The 22243-nt window shown below is 38.6% G+C and overlaps 2 protein-coding genes across 2 annotated transcripts in view; one reads left to right on the top strand and one right to left on the bottom strand.

Annotated features, from left to right (window-relative positions):
* GPT2 (glutamic--pyruvic transaminase 2) overlaps positions 1 to 22243 on the top strand; it is a 166522-nt gene that overhangs the window by 49398 nt on the left and 94881 nt on the right. The gene's annotated exons all lie outside the window — the stretch shown is intronic.
* Positions 1606 to 16529, bottom strand: DNAJA2 (DnaJ heat shock protein family (Hsp40) member A2). The gene is made up of 9 exons (XM_004479681.5): positions 15807 to 16529; positions 14307 to 14366; positions 13773 to 13996; positions 11164 to 11244; positions 10788 to 10921; positions 9172 to 9368; positions 4249 to 4393; positions 3954 to 4081; positions 1606 to 3477 (listed from the first exon to the last, which is right to left on the bottom strand). Exons 1-9 carry the CDS (start codon positions 15882 to 15884, stop codon positions 3286 to 3288), a joined length of 1239 nt encoding a protein of 412 aa, XP_004479738.1. The 5' UTR covers positions 15885 to 16529; the 3' UTR covers positions 1606 to 3285.

The following is a 22243-nucleotide window of genomic DNA, read 5'->3' as shown; positions in this document are numbered from 1 at the left end:
ACCCAAAAGAAAAGCAGGAACTCAAATATATTTGCACACTGATGTTCAGAGTTGCATTATGCACAATTGCCAAAAGGTGGGAGTTACCCAAATGTCCATCAACAGAATGGATAAAAAATTGTGGTATGTTCTTACAATGAAATATTATTCAGCTGTAAAAATGCATGAAGTTCTGATACCTGCTACAACATGGATGCACTTGAAGACACATTGAGTGAAACTTGAAGACACATTGAATGAAATAAGTCAGACTGAAAAAACAAATTTGCATGATCTCATTGACATAATTAGAATATGCAACTTCATAGCCAGAATTAGAATACAGGTTTCCAGGGTCAGGAATGGGGATGGAGAATAGGGAGCTAATGCGCAAATGGTAGTTTGGGGTGAAACGTTTTGGTAATGGATGGTGGTGATGGTAACAAAACATTGTGAATGCAATTACCAATGAATTGTATACATGAATGTGGCTAAAATGACTAATTTTAGGTTGTATGTATGTTACCGTGTGTACAAGAGTGAACCCTAGTGTAAACTATAGTTAATATTTCATTTGTACAAAGTACCTCTAATGCAAAATGTTAAAATTTCTGCAAATATAAACTATTCTAATTTCAAAAAACTAAAAGAAGACAAAGACTGGGCAGAGGATTTAAAGACATTTCTCCAAAGATATATAAATGGCCAAATAAGCACATGAAAAGATGCATAATTTTAGCCATTAGGTAAACTAATCAAAATCATAATATCATTAATATTTCATATTCATTAGGATAGCTACAAGTGTTGGTGAGGATGTGGAAAAATTAAAACCCTCATATATTGCTGGTGGGAATGTAAAATGGTACAGCTGCTTTGGAGAAGCATGGCAGTTCTTCAAAAGGCTAAACATAGTTACTTTACTATATGACCAAGTAATCCACTCCTAGGTATATACCCAAGGGAACTGAAAACATATGTCCATTAAAGAACTTTATAAACAAGTGTTCACAGCAGCATTATTCATAATAGCCTCCAAATAGAAAAAAACAAAATAAAACATGTCCATAACTGATGAATAGGTAAACAAAATATAGTATATTTACACCAGAATATTATCTGGCAATAAAAATGAAGTACTGAAACATAGTACAACATGGATGAACTTCAAAAACATTATGCTAAATGAAAGCTGGTCAGTAAAAGCCACACATTATTATTCCACTTACATGAAATGTCCCATATAAGCAAACCCTTAGAAATAAATCAGATTGTATCAGGGGCTGGGGAAAGGTTGGAATGACTTCTTAGGGTATGATGAAAATGTTCTGGTATTAGTGGTGATGGTTGCATGACTGTAGATATACTAGAAACCAGTGAATTTCTATGCTTTTAAGTATGAATTTTGTATTATGAATTATATACCTCAATAAAACTATTCTAAAAATTTTCCTGCACTGCTGGTAACATAAATGCTAATTTTTTTTCCTACATAGGCACTTCACAATGTAGAGCAAGTAGACTGAGTGCAACAGATCTTAACCAGTTTTTCCTTTCCAAATGATGTTCTTTGATACAGTAAAAAACCTGGGTAGATGATTTAAAAGAAAGACTACACTGAACAAGTCTGTTTTATAAACCTTTATTGGAAAGGCTACAAACTTTATATTGCCACTGCATTTCTTAATCTTATAGTGGTTGTGGGGAAGTAACCTTGGATATAAAACTACTATGCTGTTGGATCTTGCCCAGGCTGGTTGTGAAATAATTTTTGTACAATGGAGGTAGAGTGGATAGGGCAATAATTTAAGCCTCATAGGTCTTGATTAGTGTCTAGACACGTTTTTTATTCATTCAGGTTCTAACAGACCTAGAAATAAACTACAATTAATATATTTAGGCTCGAGGATGGCACAATACAATTTAAAATTTTAGTTTTCAGTTTTCCCCATTTGCCTCTTTACAAACGTAAAATGTGCAACTGACTTGTCTCTCAAATAAGTGTGTTCTAAAAATATCTACTTGGGCGTGAAAAGAAGGTAAGAATCAGAAGACGGAAGAGGAACATAACATTCTTTTCATAGTAGTTTTACCTGATTTTTTTCATACCAGCCTAAGGAGTCTTAGTTTTCTAAAATATTAGTAAAACCATCACTGCTTCCCCCAATTACAGACATTCAACTTAATGGACATAGCATATCTTTAACATTTAACGAACGCAGAGTATATTAACAGGTTCTATGCAAACATCGTTCTACTCTTGATTTGATGTTACCTTATTTTTTAAAGGGGGCAGAGGGGGATACAGAGGCTTAAGTCAGCCTGGCCCTGGTGCTCTGGATCGTAGCTTAGACATTTGGATCGTAGCTTAGACATTACATAACTTAGATGTCCTTGGCTGATAGGTGCTTTAGAAAGGATCAATTGAAGCCAATAAAATGCTTGTTTCTACCAATAGATCAGACTTTTCCTTTGTCTTTTAAAATGGGCACATGCCTGAAGTATACGTTTCTGGCCAATGGGTTTTGAAGGGCTGGCTATTCAAGAACCAAAATTAAGGATACTTTCTCCAGTTTAAGGATACATTTAACAGCTCAAAATCTGTTCTTCCTTCTAAAGATGTGACGCAAGAATATTTACACCAACTGCTTTATTATCAAGTTTCAGAAGCCGTCCACAAGATAAAAAAAAAAAACAAAAAACCCAAAAACAAACCAAAAAACAAAAGAAAAAAACCCAAAACAAAAAAAAAAAACCCAGAAAAACCAACCCACAAAAATCTTTACAACCACAGCTAATGTATTTTTCCATTGTTCCCAGTCAGCTCCAAACCCATTGTGCAAAGCCCATTTTCCATGCATCTAAATGATAGATACTGGCTATGAAATTCTTTATTCTATTTGTAGCAGCTAATGCAAGTACAGCCAAACACAAAGCTTGAGGACAAATTGTACACAAACTTTACAAGTGGGATTTGAATTTAAAATACGAAACATAAAAATCTACACGAAACTGATGAAAATCAAGCAGATACCAGGATTGAAACTTATAATCCATGTATGAAAGGGAGTTTTGTTTCCTTTCAAGTGCTTTATTCTGCTACAGAACAGTCAAAATGAAGATGTAAAGCTTTGTGGTTAGTTTAAATTATACACTCTGTAGATACTATACCAATTTTTAAAGTTACACATAGACCAACAGATGTCCATCAGTTCATCTGGATTGATCAGATACTCCAGCTGGATCGCTGAAAACAAATCAGGCAAACGTGGAAAGAAAATCCACCTGTGCACTTTGCTGCAGCTGTTACTGATGGGCACACTGCACTCCAGGTCCGTGATGGCTGCTGCTTTCCTCATCAGAGCTATCATTGTAGGCTTCACGCCTCTGACCACCTCCCGAGCCCCGAGTGCTATCAAACTCCTGAAGCTCTACCTCCTCTGTGTCTCCAATGACATTAGGAACTTCTGGTCTAGATGGCAGAAGATCTTCTAGTTCCTTCATTAAAACAAGTCAAAACTATGTTAGTTGTAAGGTATTTTCATCAACTTCCCTTTTGCTACAATCCAAGTGGTACCCTCGTGGGCTCATCAATACCCAAATTGAGGGCCCACAGGCTAAATCTGCACATCTTTTGCACAACTCATCTATTAAACACACACACATACTTACAACAGAATTAGTTGCTAACATTTAAACAATGGGAAATTTCACATTAAAGTCAAGATTTCTAGCCTTTAAAAAACAAAATAAAAACTAAAAACTCTAAACATATCAGATATGCCTACTATGCATCCCAGGCAGGCCCATTTTATTCCTTAACTGCCACCAACCCTCACTTTAACAAGCAGGACAAACTGTCAGTCACTCAGGGATTTAAAAAGTAAAAATTTAAGTTATGTGATCTACAAGGTGTCAAAGAAACACAACTTCATAATTAAGTCATTTGTTGCATAAATTTAGAGAACACTTACAGAAAGCTTGTCTGGGTTAATCCAGTTGTTTTCAGGAAACTGTACATCAAACTTTATGTAAAGATCACCTTTTTCAAAGGGATTCCGGTACTGTGGCATTCCTTCACCTCGAACTACACGAACACATCCTATTATTTAAGTAAAGGAGAAACTATTAAGAATTTTACACATGAAAAGTATTCAATAATTTTCTTTTGAAAATCACCCACAATAAAAAAAATTACAAATTTGTGTAAGAATACAGGGAAACCTGGCTCAGATACAATTAAGTTCTTAAAATAAAACCAAAATTTACCTGGTTCAATTACTTTGCCAGGGGGGTATTTCACCACAATCTGACGGCCATCAAGGTGCTTAAATGTGAACTGAAATCCACACAGAGCTTCAACAAGTCCTATCTTATACGTCATGTGCAAATCATTTCCATCTCTCTGGAACACCTAATTGATAAAACACACAAGGAACACATTTTTAAAAAATCCCTTTCTAAGACCCAAATTAATTCTATCCATTTCACTGCAAAAGCCAAACTGCCACCCATCCAAATCCCCCAAGTTTATATTAGGAAAGCTAGCTATTTCTGAGAAATATGAAAGAAACTTCTATAAGGAACTAAGGGAAAAACTGGCCCAAAGTAGAGGCTCCAGAATGAATATCAGGTGTATTTTGGCAGTTATGGCCCACTTACTGACTCTGTCTCTGAACAAAAAGGTAAAGGCCTTTGACTCTGTCTCTGAACAAAAAGGTAAAGGCCCAGAAGGCTCTGCGGAGCAGGCTCACCTGGAGTATTCCCTACACATGATCCTAACAGGGGAAGAGGAGGGTACAAATTCAACATCATAAATCTCAACCTTTAATGCTCAGCCAGTAAAGTCAAAGGGCTCAAATCCATGCTTTGCATGTACATTTTTTCATCATTTAAAATCCCAAACTTGCTTTTAAATGTAGCAAACACTAAAGATGGCTTTTTAACTATTATGCTATCCTCTACATAGGCAATGCAAAAGTTATTGAATAATCACAATGAATGTTACTGAACTTTCAATAAGTAGGAAAATACGTCTAATTTCACACATGCTCAACTTGCAATTTTTGTTTAGAATTCAGAAAATCTATACTTAATTTTGATTTTAAAAATGAAGCAAAACTGCAGAGAAAGTTCATCTAGATTTAATTAGAATGCCCCTCTTCTAAAGAAAAGCATTGGCCAGTTCATTTAGAAAAAAGAGGAAATCTGAAAGACGACCTATTTTTTTTTTTAACCAAGTTTATCTTCCTAAATTTACCCATGGAAAAAAAAACCTAAATGGAAACCATTATCTTGACCAAGGGGTCTCAGTGTGTTCCTGGACCAGCAGCCTCAGCAGCACCAGGAAACTTATTAGGAATGCACATTCTTGGCCCCTACCCTTGGCCTACTGCATCAGAAACTCTAGAGGTAGGCCCAGCAATCTGTTGTTTTAATGAGTCCTTCAGGTGATTTTAATGTAATCTCAATAGAATATTATTTCTCACAAGGGTGGAAACAATGTTCAATAAGGTTTCTTTAGTAGAGGACTCCTCAATGCTTTGAAAATGTTCACGTATGATGTGAAATGCCAGCATTTCTGAAAAAGAACATCTATAATACTAGCATTCTAAAAAATATCTTTAACCAAATATCTTTTTTAAAAAATAACTTAATTCTTATTTATTAATTTCTCCCCACCCTCTCACTGTTTTGCATTTGCTGTGTCTGTTTGTTATGTTCTGGTCTTTTTTTTTAGGAGGCACTGGGAACTGAACCTGGGATCTCCCATGTGGGAGATAGGTGCCTAATCACTTGAGCCACCTCTACTCCCTACTTTGTTGTTTGTTTTCCTCCTTGTGTCTCTTGTTGCATCAGCTTGCTGTATTGCTTGTCTTTAGGAGGCACCGGGAACTGATCCTGGGATCTCTTGTGTGGTAGGTGGGAGCTCAATCGCTTGAGCCACATATACTTCTCCAAATATTTTTCAATAAAGCTGTATCAGAAGTAGGAAGCAGGAAGGCATACTATGTTCTTGGATAGGAGGGCTCATCTTGAAGTGATCTAATTAAAAAGTGGGATCAAGGTACCTTTTTTTGGTGTGATTGTTTTCCAGGGGCATGGGGAGTGAGCAGGCTAGACTATTTGATGCTAAAGTTTGAACAAAGAAATAAACAAGCAAGAACAGCCAGTTGGAAAACAAACAAAAAACAAGATAAATGAGGAGAGACTACTGGCATCAGGTAGGAAAATCTTTAAAAGCTATAATAGGGAAGTGGATGTGGCTCAACCAGTTGGATGCCCGCCTACCACATGGGAGGTCCCAGGTTTAGGTTCCGATGCCTCCGTAAGAGGAGCAGACGCCTGTACCTGCCACAATGAGCTAGATGCCAGATGCTGCACCCTGCCACAATGAGCTAGACGCCAGAAGCCACAACAAGCAGAAGCCTAAATGAGCAGATGCCACAAGCCAGCAGATGTGGCAGCTCATGGGGAGTGGATGTGGCTCAAACCATTGGGCACTTGCCTCCCATGTGGGAGGTCCTGGGTTCAGTTCCCTGTGCCTTTTGGAGAAGGCAGACAGACAAGAGAACCATCTGGGAGAGGGAGAGAATTAAAAAAAAAAAAGCTATAATAATTTCTGAAAAACAAGAATATACATAGTATATGGAGAAGCAACTAGCATCACCTGATAATGTGGTTCTGTCAAACTGGCCTACTGAAAAGTAACAGGACAAGAAAGTAAAATAAACAAGAAAATAGCACTCTAAAAATTGAATGCTTTTTTGGTTGCTCCCACCCTAACCTCACTGTAGCCTCTCATCAATTCCTTCAGCAAAAGTGCTAGGGTTAAAAAAAAAAACCAAAACCAGAATGACAGCAAGTTATTTCATGTCAAATAACTAGTTCTGTGTTCTAGGTTAAACTATTCTAGTTTTCTTCAGAAGATTCATGGTATTTTCAAAGGAAGAGATGAAACAAGATGCCTAATCCTCATCTTTGGCTCAGATTTATTTTATGTTAGAAAACTAAGAAGGAACAACTTTTGACCTCTCACTAAATAAATTTCTATTCTAATCTTTACCATCATCTAGTTTCTACTTCAGATAACCAGTTACATGTGCTTTCTATTGGAATCTAGATATAATTCCACTACTGCCAACAATTTTAAAAGTGACTTGCTTCCAAAAGGAAAGATTATTATTATCTCATTTGATTTTACAATATCCTTCAGAGGGAGGTCTATCCACAGGGAGGCTACAGCTAGCAAATGGGAGTCAAAATATAAATCAAATCCAGTGATCTCTCTACTAAAAAAAACCCAATTTAATTATACAGCAACATTAAAGACCAGATTTAGAAAAAAGATTTCAAAATCAGTATGACATGCCAAAACCCTGAAAAATTATCTTTAACCACCTCCAAGTAAGCATTCCTTCTTAACTTCCTCACTAATTTCTGTAGACATTGTTTGATAACTGCCCCAAACTGCTCTGTCACCCAAAGCACAATCTTAAAATAATACAGCTTCACCCATATCCAAGTATACTACAAACTCTTCAATTACTTGGCTATTTTTCTATCTTTCTGCCTCTTAGAATGCCTTCTTTGGTGTTCTGTACAGTAGGCAAGATTGATCAAATGAGGAAGTAGGTAAAATGTCCAGGAAATACGGAACTCATAAGTTAAAAATATTTCAACCTACGAGACTCTTAAGACAGAATTCTAAAAACTATTCTGTTTTAGCAATATAAGATGCCTTTGCCTCAATTTGAAGATTTGGCAATATCCTTGAAGAGCCAAGATACATAGTAATTTATAGCTTTGCTGAGCATGAAATCTGACGAGTATATCCTGAAAGGCTAGTGTAAGAGGAGCAATCCACCTTGTGAGAGAATCAGTCAAATTTCCAGATCCACACTCAACATGGCTTTGTTGTTTCTATTAGATTCTTAAAGTGATTTTTTAAAAAAATTTATTTATATAAGTGACCACTGAATGGAAGAGAAATTAAATTTCTAGTGTAAAGTAAAAAAGTACGTTAACCTGTAACTTGTAAAGACCTTCAGAGGAACTCTTGAGAAAATGTGATTAGGTATGAAGCCAGAATCTCCGTCAAATGTTTCTATATTCAAGAATTTGGGTGATTACTGAAGGAATGTTTCATGAATAGCTTGATAAATTCTTTATGAATAAAGATTTAGCATATCCTACAGTACAATGAAAAACACAGGCATAATAGTATAATCAATATAACATATACTAGACCTCACTTTCAGAAAAATTCATTTTCCTTGTATACAGCAAATATAAAACATATCAGAAATTAAAAAAAGTTTTTTAACCACAGAACCCTTTTTTTTCTCCAAGAAAAGCTCACCTGGATACCCAATATGTAAAACCTATCAACAGAACAACTCAGGACGGGGGCTGGGAACTGAAACTCTGTCCACTCACCACCCATCAAAGAGAGTTCCATAGGGTAAAATAAGCTGCCTTGGATTGCATGGTCCAATGTCCTTATTTTCTTAGACAAGAAATGTGAGGTCCAGAGACATAGGATTACTTAAGGTTACAGTACTCAACTAGCTGGAATTAAAACTGATTCCTGGGAAGTGGACTTGGCCCAGTGGATAGGGCGTCCGTCTACCACACGGGAAGTCCGCAGTTCAAACCCTGGGCCTCCTCGACCTGTGTGGAGCTGGCCCACGCACAGTGCTGATGCGCACAAGGAGTGCCCTGCCACGCAGGGGTGCCCCCCGCGTAGGGGAGCCCCACACACAAGGACTGCAGCCCAGCACAAAAGAAAGTGCCTGCCCAAGAATGACGCCGCACACATGGAGAGCTGACGCAGCAAGTTGACGCAACAAAAAAAGAAACACACAGATTCCCATGCTGCTGACAACAGAAGCAGACAAAGAATACTACGCAGCAAAAATGGACACAGAGAAGACAACTGGGGGGTGGGGGGGAAGGGGAGAGAAATAAACCTTAAAAAAAAAACAAAACAAAAACCTTATTTCTCCTCCTACTGACACCACTTAGACTGCACCTGCTGTGCTGGTTCACTGCAAGCAGTTTTTATGAACTCAGCCAGGATCCCTTAACTTCGTATGTTCAGTGTTGCTTCAGGGAATCCCAAAAGATCTAACCTATATCTGGCAAGCAAAACCTATTTCTTAATTTAAAAAAAAAAAAAAAGGAAATTACCTCATGTTCTTTCTCTTGTAGCAAAAGAACAATGTCTCCTGGTTCCACTCCTGGGGCCTGGTCTGCTTCCCCAGTAAATGTAATTCTCTGTCCATGTTTCATGCCTTTGTCTACGTGGACTTCAAGAATCTTGACTTCTTTAATCACTTTCTTGCCCTCGCATTTTTTACAGCGGTCTTTTTCATTAATTACCTCTCCTGGAGAAAGAGAGGTCATTCAAACTTCCAGCACTATTAAGTAAGATCACTTCTGACAAGCCTACCCACCCCCCTCACCCCCACCTTCTTTTAATAAATACCTTAACTTTGTTCAAAAAGTATCATGCTAAAAAACAAAGCTCACATCTCACTGCAGGTTACCTGAAGGACCCAGTTACCCAGTCTACTCTACTTCAGAATGTGACATCTTGAACAACACTTTTTTGGCTCCTGATTCTACTTCCTAAAGTTAACAAAACCTAAAGGTTAAGGAAAATGATAATGCTAAGACTTTCTACAAATGCTTTTTCAGTAAAAGTACTTTTAAGTTCTAGTTCTATGCAAATTTAACAAGAGATAAGCCAAATGAAATTTAATTTATATAGCTGGTATGAGATTTTATTTATTTCATAGACTAAACCCTAAACCCTGCTCAAGTGTCCTACTAGGCTTTTATTTAGGTATAATATCATTGAGAATTTCCAAAATCAATTAGCAATGGCTGAATTTCAGCTGACATTGAGCATCCCCAAACCACTTTTAGGATAACAGAGCTTCTCTCCTCTTCTATGTAATCTTTTGAAACATTTGATTAGTGGTATAAGAAAATAAAAATGAAGTTATACATAGTATATCATAAAAAAACAGCATATCAGTTTGTAATGGCTGATCACTGGCACAATTTCATGGCTTAAATGATTTTAGTGACTGTTTCTACAAGAGTGCTTTCACAAAGTATGTTCTGCAAAACACCAGTTCCTCAAAATGGTACTAGGACATATGTGGAAAATTATTTCAGCAAACTTTAGTCTCTTGATAGCAGGAATTGTCAGAGTCTCAAAATTATCTGGTCACTTCCAGGAGCAATTTGGAAAAGGATGTTTCAAAACTGGGCTAATATGGTAACCACTAGACACATGTGGTTATTTACATTTAAACAAAATTGAAAATTTAGCTCTTCCGTCACACTAGCCACATTTCAAGGTGATAGCTGTGACAGAAACCAAATGGCCCACAAAGCCTAGAATATGTACTTTTGTGAAGAGCTTCAATCCAGTACCCATCCTCAAAACCTCAAAAGTAAACTAATGTTTACAGTAAAATCCTCCACTTATCAGAATGTTAGCTAAACAATTTTCTCTCTTCCTCTTTACTTAAATATAACTTTTTAAAACACAAAGGGGCAAATAAACATCTTGCCCATTTTTGTGTAATTAAAAAAGACTAATCTTTCATTGCAAAGAATACAAATTTACTGTGGTCACTCAGCCTGTACATAATGGAATGATTTACTTTTAGAATTCACTGTATCTTTTCTTTAATAAGATAAACACAAGCAGACTCTGAAAACTTGTTACCTTCTCCAATTTCTGCACTTCTAATCCATTCAACATAAGAGCAGGGTATTGGCATGCATACCTTCTCCATTACAATCAGAGCACACGGACTGCATCTGTTGCACCATGCCTGGAGCCAGCTGTCTGATCATGATGCGTACACCTCGACCTCGACAAGCACTACACTTCTGAACAGCTCCAGACTTTCCGCCTTGGCTAAAGCAATCAAAAGTATACATTACGTTTTGCTCACAGAACATTATAATAAGCCATGACACAAACAGGAATCATGCTTTCAACCCCATCTTTAATCTCTAAGGAGTAATATTTAAATTGACTTTCAGAGGTATCAGAAAATATTCCATGTTGAGTAGTTTTAAATCATGAACAATGTTTACATAGTACAGACTTTCAATGTGCCAGATGAAATTTATTTGTAAACCACAACACAAACTTACCCACTGCATGCACTACAGAGTACATTCTTGCTAAGTTGTAGTTTGGTTGTCTTGCCATTATACAAATCTTCTAAAGATACTCTGGGGGAAAAAGAATCAGGTTCAATAAAATTTTGCTAAGTTCTTTTAAATACAAGACAAATGACAGCTGAAACAGCTAATTCCACTAAAACCTCTTAAAAGAATTAAATAATACCCCACATTAAAATGATTCAAATGAAGTATTATTTTGTGGCTCAAATTAGCAAAGACTTTTGGCTATGGACACTATATATGGTACTCAAAGCCAGACAGCATCAGGCCAACAATTTGCTCCATTTGCTGATAAAGTTGATGATGGCACAAACTCAAATTTTATAACCTTTTGGCCTCAGGCAGGAGCCCTCAATCTACTTCTCTGAAAGAAGTACAATTATTACTACCATTTTATGCCCATGATCACACATGAAGTGTGGCTCCAGTATCCATGCTCTTATTAGAAAGCTCAGCTCCCTGAGAACAATACAGAATGATTACAAAGTTACATTACAGCCCAAGGGAGGCACTTAGTTTGGCCACATCTACAATTTGACAGGAGGGAATGAGCAGGTTTTCAAGAGCCTAAAACAAGGTTTATAGAGCAGGGGTTTTTAATAAGGGGTCCGTGAGCTTGTATTGAAATGAATAAATTAAAAAAACAAAACAAAACAAAAAAAACCCCCAAACCCAAACATTATTCTTGTGGGGACATGTTGGTGCAGTGTGGTATATTAATTAAATAATACACACTATAGTGTAAACTTAGTAAAGGGTCTGTGGTTTTCACCTGACTGGTAAAAGGGTCTGTGGAACAAAAAGGTTAAGAAATCCTGGTTTAGAGGTTCCTAAGAATCTGTTGAATCATAAGCAAAACTGCCTACATGCACAGCTTTTACCAAATTGCCCAGGGGGTGTCTAAATCCAAAAATGTTTGCATAAAAAGTCTACTGAAAATACACACCTGATGAAACCTAACTTACCTTTCTTTATCCATATATCGTATATGAATAAACTAATATTAAAATCTCTCTATATATATCAAAAGTCTCAAAGCAAAATAATTTTTGTTTATCCCATCATCTTGTGTTTTTAATTTTCTTTAGTAGCATGATTTTAATAATTTAAAATTTGGTGAATTAGAAGAATAAAAATTATTTGAGTATTTTTCAAAACATCTATATTATTAAACTTTCTCAAAAGCCAAAACTTTTATCATTCTAGACAGTGTAAGAATAACACGCTTATAGAAAAAACACACTTTGAAATCATGGCGTATCTACAGCTTAGCCTGGGACAAAAACACTTTGTAACATAAATCTTTTAAACTCATTGAAAGAACCTTTAATCAAATTACTTAAAAAAGAAAAGGTAGGTTAGTTTTTCCTACATATTAAATTACAATTAGTACGAAAAGCCGCCAACCAAGAGGCCAGAAAAAAATTTTTTTTCCCCCAACAATAGCCAAGGCAGGCAAAATATAGGTAAGGGTCTGGCAAAGCTAGTAGTCTCCCCTGCCAGTGAAATCAAACTGGCATGATCCCTCTACAAGGCAATTTAGTAATATGTACCAGCTTTGAAACAATGATGCGTGCTTGGGAATTTATGCCAAGGAGAGACAATGCTGTAAAAGACGATGCTCATGGCAATACTATTTATTACAGCAAAAATCTGGTACCCTACACAAAAGGTGAATGATTGAATAAATCATGGAATAGGATACTATAAAGCCATACAAAATTACACATATGAAATGTTTATATTAAGAAAATTTTAAATAAAGTTAAAAGGAAACAGCAGGAAATAAAACTGCTTTTACTGTATAACATGAAAACTTAAAAGGAGAACTTGAAGAACCAGAAGGTACAGCAAGTAGGACTCTTTTGGTCCTATTTACTTTCTCTACCATTCTTACATCAGGCAAAAATATGAAAGCACTAATTCACATTGTGTATTACTCCAGAAATGGTAGCCAAATGATAATTTATTTGAGATAATTTAATTCTTTTAAAAGGCAAACAACGATGAGACTCAAACAAAGTAACAGGTATACATGACTTCTTCTAACTTACTTAAACCAGATAATATGAAATATTTTAAATGAGCACTTGAACTTTGGTCTCTGGCATTTCCTAGTAAGCCCATTATCAGTTCATGAAAAAAATCAACTGGGGAAGAAAAGAGCTCATAAATTCTGCAAAGTGAAATAGCTATCTTCATATTGTAGGCTTGTGGGCTCACAATCTAAGAGCAGGATCAGGCACCATTCACATATTGGCAGGTTAATTTAGGTAGGAAATCACAAGTTCCAGGAAAACCAATTTAGGAGAGTTCACACCGAGGATCAAGTAATCAGTGACTATAATACATAAACAAACTAGCCAGACCAGTCATTCATTTTTAAGTTTTCAACTAAAAAGTAACCTGAAGATTTAGATACATCAAAGAAGATAATCTTCAACTTAAAAATGTAAGGCAAATGAAAGACATATTTTTCTTCTGATGGACAGAATATTCTATATACTTTTTCTCTTCTACTGAGTATTAACATTTCAAAAGAGGTATTTAATATTAAAAAAAAAAAAGATACTCACTTGAGCGGATGCATCATGTCTTCTCCTCTTCTTCTGCCATTTCGACTTCTACTCTGATTGCCCATGAAGCCAAACAATCCCCCACCAAAAATGTGAGAGAAAATATCATCCATGCCACCACCTCCGCCGCTACCTTCCCGAAGACCTTGCTCTCCATATCTGTCATATAACTCACGCTTCTCAGGATTTGAGAGTACTTCATACGCAAAACTTATTTCTTTGAACTATAAAGAAAAAGCAAAAAATGAAAACATATGGATTTTCAAATAGAAGATGGGGGAAGGCGAAAGGAATCAAAGAGTCAATTCCCGAAGGTAACGATTCTAATAAAAGCTACATGGTATCTTTGGTTTTACCACCTACTACTACTCAGAATGTTAGTATGCTCATTACAAACCCAGAATACTCTTAAAGTAAAAAATCATGTTCTATGGGAATAGATGTTTCCCCACAACATTCCTTTTTTCAAGGAGGGCAATTTAAATTTAAAACTAAAACCCCAGAAGAAAAACAGTCTCAAATGATTTAACATACTTTGTCTCCAGCATTTGGATTTTTATCAGGATGGTATTCCTTGGCCAATTTTCTGTATGCCTTCAAGAAAGGATTAAAAAAAAAAAGTTACATACAATGACTGGTTTAAACACTTGTAATTACTAACTTAATATCCACTTTTATGAGAAGCACTTTTCCCATTATCGGAAAATTTCTAAAGTTATAACCTTGCAAAAATATCTTCTATACATTGGAATTCTTGCTTGATATATTCCATATCAATATTGTTTACTCACTAATGTAACATAACAAAGTAAATGGTAGTTATAGTTGAAAAGTTCTAAGTAACTTTAGTCACTTAGAGCCAGATACAAATAATGAAACAATATCACAGGCAAAAACAAAATACTGAAACATCATTATAAAGAAATGACTGCTAAGCTTTGCAGATAGCAAACAATATTACTATAAATTAACCCTAGTAAGAATCCAGACTCATAATGGCTCCTCCCGTCCCTCTCTAACTGTAACAACTGTAACAACAGAAACTCCTTAGGCAGTCCATTCTTCTGTGTTTTATTCTCACAAGCCGGAGAACAGGGCTCTACAGTCATCTCGGTTTTTTAGGTGCATACATTCTCAACCAGGCAGTTGGCATATACTGCACTTAAGTCTTCACACAGACACATGAATTATATAATGCAGACTAGCACTTCCGGTAAGGTAACAGGAAGTCATTTTATTCTCAATTGTACCAGTCCCACTGCTTAAGGAGCATTTTCATTTTCCTCAGCTTACAAATCCGGATATTCTAGGCCCTGTGAGGATGCTCTGTGGTTAATTAAATACTTCAAGTGCTTTGAAATCCTATGATGAAAGATCTCGCAGCGTTGCAAAAGGCGATAATAAGGCCTTCTATTTATTTTTAGTCAGCGTACATTCAGGTGTTTGGCTGGGGGCCCAAGGGTTATTCCAGAAGCGGGTTCAACCCATTTAGATTACCTGCCCACGAACAATGGACCCCCACACAGACCCACTCTACTTCAGGGTCAATGGGTAAGGTAGAGTGGAGGGCGCTCCTGCCGCCGGCGCCGCGGCGGTCACTGCTCCCCGGAAACCCGCGTCCCGCGGGGGCGGCCACCACCTCCCACCGCTCCGTCTCGCGAGCCCTAGGCCCGGCCTGACTCGCGGCGAGGGCAGCTTCTCTTCCGGGCCGGGATGCGATGGGCGCTTCGGTTCAACCTGTTTTTCCAGGGTAGTGACCTCGGCGTGGGGAGCGCCTCCGGCATCCGCCGGGACAAGGAGGAAGGGTTTGCAGCGTGTAAGCGCAGGGATGGCTTTTATTCGCTGCATCTGCCGGCGGGCGGGGCTGACGGCCCAAGGTCAGCTGAGGCTGGAAGCACCCGGCCCCTGTCGCGCCCGCTCCGCAGCCGTCCTCGTCCCCAGCCCCGGCCCGCTCGCGGGTAGCCCCGCAGCGCGGTCCCGACCTTCCGGCCGCGCAGGCCCCGCGCCCCACACCCGCCGGCCCGCTCCCGCTACCTTCTTGAGCTCGTTCTCACTGGCGCCGGGCGGGACGCCCAGGATATCGTAGAGCTTCGTGTCGGCCACGTTCGCCATGTCGGCCGGCCCGGCAGCGCGCGGGTAGGAAGGCGGCGGAGGGCACGCAGCGGAGCCGGACCCACGAGCGGCGGCGGTGGCGGCGCAGGCCGAGGCAGACAGCGAGGGGAAAGCGGGGGCGGTGCCGAACTTTGACCCGGCGCATGGTGCGCCGTGACGTCGCCGTGCAGTACCCGCCCCGAGAGGTGGGGAGTGGCCGGCGGGGTCGGTCTGGCCAGGCGGAGGTGGCGGTGCGCTCGCTTCAGGTTGGGGTCGTGGCCGCGGGACGGATTCCAAGGAGGGAAATTGGGCAGGACTCCGCCCGGCGCTTTCCAGGAATTTTGCCCACTGTGAAAGGCGTTTGTTGCGTGTTTGAAGCCCCGCGGAGCGCTCATGGCAGCTAGAGGCCCATTGCCGTCGCCTGCTCCGCGCTATCTTGGAGGCCGGCGGGAAAGAAATCCGTCCCAGGCCCTCGCTGGAGGCTCGCCGGTTCGTGGAGATCGTCCTCGGAATCAGAGATCCGGTGGACTCTTCGGGTCAGACTCCTTCCGGGCTTTCGATGAGAACTCGCATCTGGGCTGTGTGTGTGTATATATGGAGATTTTTAAACATTCACCACCGAGGATAGTATAATGTATCCTAACGTATCCATCACCCAGCTTTAACAACTAGCCACATTTTTCCAATTTTGATTCATTTGTCCCGCCCGCATACTTCCCGCCCCCCAGTGTTCTAAAGGGAAATAATTTCATTCGTAAATACTCTAAATATGTATCTAATGAGAGAACTTTTTAAAGGCACAGTCACATGATTATTACATTTAATGACATTAACTCCTTGTCCATGTTTAGGTTTTCCCGAATTGCTTTATATCCTTTTACAATTTGTTGGTAGCATTCACCTACAAACCCGAGTCCAGGCGTTGCATTTGGATCATGTGTTTTAAGTCTCGCTTGATAGTGTTAAGGCTATCTGGCTGGAGGAACACACAATCATCTGGTGACTGATGCACAAGTCATTTACATTGCTCAGAAAATGTTTTCCGCACACCCACAGTATGTTCCCATAAGCCGAAGCGGGGGAGTGGAGTGTTACAAAAGAGAATAGTCCATGATACCTGCCTTCAATTCACTAACAGTTTATGGAAAGAGAAAAATAAGGTATTCTGATCCTTTTAAACCTGAACTTGTAGCTTAGAGTCCAGCATTAGCATCTCTGTCAAGATAATCTTTGTGAACTTTGCATTCCCTCAGACCTAGTTCTGGGGTGGTTGGGGAGTTTGAAATTTACCCTGAAAATCCTAGAGAGTCATTTATGAGAAGCCATGATATTCCTCCACCACACTGTTCCTTAAATCCCACCTGAAGTATGACTTCTTTGATAGCATCATCTGGTGAAAACTGGTGTCTTGTTTGAGTTTCCATTATCCTTAGTTTGTGCCTTGTGTGGATCCCTGAGCGGTGGTGGTGTAAGTGCCTTTTATATTTGGGTGTGTGAGTGTGGACTGAATTAATAGGCTGTAGGTTGCTTAAGGGATTTTCATTCTTCTGTGTCTCACAGGCCTGCCTTTGAATGTAGTCCTCACCAGCTAAATGCATGAACGCCATTACCATTTAAATGCTGACCCCCATCTTTCTCTCATGCACTGCTATGGCATACTGCTTCTCCACTTCCTTTTCACATTTTGGGATGTTCTTAAGAAGCAGTCTAAAGTCATGGTGGAGTTAGACTGTCTGGGTTGCAGTCTGGCTCTGCCATTTATTAACAGTGTGACCCTAAGCAAGTTACTCACCTTATCTGAGGCTGTTTTACTCATGTGTAAAAATGGGGTTTAAAAATGGTATTTACACTTTGGCTTGTTTTGAGGATTTAAGAAGTTAAGCATGTAGCATACTTAAGACAGAAGAAATTGGTTAAAACTAATTATTAGCTGTTCTTTGCGGTTTCTACATCCCGATGTTGTCTTTTTTTTTTAAAGATTTATTTTGTATTTATTTCTCTCCCCCCACCCCACCATTTGTCTGCTCTCTGTGTCCATTCTCTGTGTGTTCTTCTGTGACCACTTCTATCCTTATCAGTGGCACCGGGAATCTGTGTTTCTTTTTGTTGCGTCTTCTCATTGTGTCAGCTCTCTGTGTGCGGTGCCATTCTTGGGCAGGCTGCACTTTCTTTCGTGCTGGGCAGCTCCCCTTATGGAGCGCACTCCTTGCGCGTGGGGCTCCTCTACGCAGGGGACACCCCTGCGTGGCAGGGCACTCCTTGCAGGCATCAGCACTGCGAATGGGCCTGTTCCACATGGGTCAAGGAGGCCCGGGGTTTGAACCGCGGACCTCCCATGTGGTAGGCAGACACCCTATCCATTGGACCAAGTCCACTTCTCCCTATGTTGTCTTTATTCAGTTCAATTCCTGGCCTCCATAATGGGGTTTCCCAACATCCTCTATTATGTCTTTGGAATTTTCCTCAGTCATTTTTCATGCGCTCTTACTTCCCCCATCTGCCTGCTTACACATAGAATATTCTCTTCTTCATCCTTCAGTTCCCACTCCACATGAGAAAAGGAACTGAAAACTATCTTTACTGCAACCTGGTAATGTTTATTATCCTATTTTAATCTTATTTTCTTTGTGACCATGAAGAGTTGAAAACAGCCAGACTTTTCTATTTTTTCAGTTTTACTCATTGGGTTTTTTTTTTTTTTTTTTTTTTGCAAGGGGAAAAAACTCCTCACTTGATTCTGTTTTAGCTTCAGATATTCTAATGAAGAGTAGCTGGGTAAATGGGTAAATTCACTCCCTAGCTCTAAGCTGTACTTGACACCAAACCAGACACCGCAGTTCATATTTTAAAGTTTTGTTTTCATTTATTTACAGGATTTTCTTCCTTTCTGAGTGCTAATTGTATTCAGCATTGTTATTTGCTAGTTTTATAGGTTAAATTATTTCAGAACAGCTCTGTGTGCTTCAACTAATACATGCTTTACCTCCCTGTCATCGCCTGCTGAGTCAAACCTGTACAGCATGAGCACTGTAGTGTTTCAGCCACTGGCTGTGTTTTTGAGGTGGCTCAATTATTTGAGCTCCAAATTTAGCCAGTGCCACAAAGGGCATTTATCTCAATTCATGTCTTAGGCACCATAAAATGCTGAGTCACAGTGCATTTGAGGGCTGATCCACAAGGCAGATGACTTACAGTCATTAATGACTTAAAGTCATTTAAGCTGGAGTGATTTCAGATTTCTGCCAGGGTAGACTGTTGTTCAATTCCTTTCTTTATTTTAATTTGACTTGCTTGTGTAAGTACCTTTGTGGGGGTAGGGGTGAATAGGAGGTGGATAAAGATGAGAGAGGGAGTATATGAACTACAGTATTTTTGAAGGCCATGTTTACAGAGAGTTGAATGCAGAAATGTATAATACATTTCTTTAGACAACGCTTTTATCTGATTCAGACAATTTCGCTTCCTGCCTTTAACTAATTTTGAATATATAGAGCAGATAATACAAGTTAAAATATTTTTCAGGGTGTATAAGAGAAGGTGCTAAGGACTTGTCATGTGGGTTATCAGGACACAGAATCCGTGACTGTTTGTACTCTGAAAAGGAAAAATCATGGTGGTTTGGATCACTGGATAATCTCTGAATTTTTTTGCAGTACAACTAGATTTATTCAGCGATGGGGCAGCCTGATTGTATGTGGTGTTTTAGCCTTGCCGCTGTCAAACCTACCATGTTAATTGGTGGATGGTAAAAGTTCAATTTGCTCGTACTGTTACAATGGTAGAGCGATCAGAGAAACTGATGGGATAAATTTAGCTAACTAACATTTGTGGGGGGAAAAAAGCAGAAAAGATATGTCTGTATACTCATTTATTCAGCACATATGTATTGTGGGCCCTCTGTTCAGTGCTAGAGATAGTCTTAAACAAAATCCCTGCTTTCACGATCTTACATCCTAATGGGGAGATATACAAACAAATGTATAGTATATCGGATGTTAATGTGCACTATGGAGAAAAAAGAGGGGGACGGGGAGCATAGGGACTGAGCAGTATTTTTACTTAGGGCATTTGGGGAAGGCCTTCACTGATAGGGTAGCATTTGACCAGCAATATAAAGGAAATGAGGAAGTTAGCTCTGAGATTTGAGAAAAGCTCCCAGGCAGTGGGCCCTGCGAAGGTCCTAAGGCAGTAGTACATGCTTGGCTTCTTACAGTAGCAAGGCTGGTAGGGGCTGGATAATAGCAAGTTTAGAGATAGTGGAAGGAGCAGATGTCAGAGAGATTGCGAGGGCCTGATTAGGTAAAGCCTTGTAGTTCACTTAAGACTTGGCATTTACTCTGAGTGAGAAAGGAAGCCATTAGAGGGTTTTCTGCTACAATTTTTTTTGTTTTTTTTTTAATTAAAAAAATTTTTTTTTAATTAGAGAAGATGCAGGTTGAAAGAAAAATCATAAAAAAAAAATATGCATTCCGATATATGCCATCTATTGTTAACACTTTGCATTAGTGTGGTACCTTTGTTGCAATTGATGAGAGAATATTAAAATTGTTTAATTAACTGTAGTCCATAGTTTACATTAGAGCATATTTTTTCTGATATTATAAATCATGAAATATCATTTTTATAATTGTATTAGTAAGTATAATCCATCATTTACAGTAGGGTTCACTGGGTTGTACAGTCCTATGTTTTATCTTTTAATTGTTATTGTGGTAGCATGTATATGTCCTAAAATTTCCCCTTCACATTTATAATTCCGTGCTATTAATTACTCTCACAATATTGTGCTACCATTACCACCATCCATTTCCAAAACTTTACAGTCAACCTATTAATAAGTAGAAATTCTGTGCAAATTAAACATTAACTCTCCATTCCCTATCTCCACCAAGCCCCTGGTAACCTATATTCTAGATTCTAACTCTGTGAGTTTGCTTATTCTAATTATTTCATAACAAAGAGATCATATAATATTTGTCCTTTTGTGTGTGGTTTATTTCTCTCCGCATGATGTCTTCAAGGTTCATCCATTTTGTTGCATTTATCAAGAATTCATTCCTTTTTATGGCTGAGTAATATTCCATTGTATTTGTAGACTACATTTTGTTTATCCATTCATCAGTTAATGAGTACTTGGGTTGCTTCTTGCTTTTGGCAATGTGAATAACACTACTATGAACATCGTGTGCAAATATTTGTCGGCCCCTGCTTTCAGTTCTTTTGAGTATATAACAGTGTAGTGAGATTGCCAGGTAATTTGATAGTTCTATACTTAGCCTTCTCCAGAACGGTCAAACAGTTTTCCACAGCGACTACCATTTTATGTTGCCACCAGCAAGGAATGAGTGTTGTATTCCTCCACAGCCTCTCTAACACTTATTATTTTCTGGTTTTTGTTTGTTTGTTTATTTGTTTTTGAGGTACCATGAACCAGGGATTGAACCCAGGGCCTCGTAAGTGGGAAGCTGTTGCTCAACCACTGAGCCACATCAGCTCCCCTGAGTTTAATTAACAGAACCTAGGACCTCCCATGTGGGAAGCAGGTACTCACTGCTTGAGCCAGAACCTTTCCCCTTTCCTTTTTTTTAATTGGGTTGTTTGTCTTTGTTAAGTTGAAGGATTTATTTTTATGTACTGGATATTAATCCTTTATCAGATAAGTGGTTTCCAAATATTTTCTCACATTGTTTAGGTTGTCTTTTTACTTTTACTAAGGAGATACACAGAAGTTTTTAATTTTGAGGAGGTCCCATTTAACTATTTTTTCTTTTGTTGCTTATGCTCTGGATGTAAGGTGTAGGAAACCATTGCCTAACACAAGGTCCTGAAGATCTTCCCTACATTTTCTTCTACGAGTTTTATGGTTCTGGTTCTTATATTTAGGACTTTGATCCATTTTGAGTTAAATTTTTGAATATAGTATGAGATAAGGGTCCTCCCTCATTCTTTTGCATGTGAATATCCATTTCTCCCAGTACCATTGGTTGAAAAGACTAATGTCTTCCAATTGAGTGGACTTGGAAACCTTGTTAAAAGTCAATTGGCCGTAGAACTGAGGGTCTATTTCTGAACTCTCAGTTTGATTCCATCAGTCTTTATATCTTTCTTAGTGCCAGTATCATGCTTTTTTGAGCACTGTAGATTTGAATTAAGCTTTAAAGTCAGGAAGTATGAGTCCTCCAACTTTATTCTTCTTTTTCAAGTTTTTTTTTTTTTTTTTTTGCCTATTTGGGGCTCCTTAACCTTCCAAATAAATTAGATAATTGGTTTTTCCATTTCTGCAAAGAAAGCTGTTGGAATTTTGATTGGGATTGCTTTGGATCTGTAAAATCACTTTGGGTAGAATTGCCATCTTAACAATATTTAGTCTTCCCTGAATA

The sequence above is a fragment of the Dasypus novemcinctus genome, chromosome 18 (genome assembly GCF_030445035.2).
Source record: "Dasypus novemcinctus isolate mDasNov1 chromosome 18, mDasNov1.1.hap2, whole genome shotgun sequence".
Lineage (NCBI taxonomy): Eukaryota > Metazoa > Chordata > Mammalia > Cingulata > Dasypodidae > Dasypus > Dasypus novemcinctus.
The sequence above is the reverse complement of the archived record's forward strand: the minus strand, read 5'-3'. Positions and strand labels throughout refer to the sequence as shown.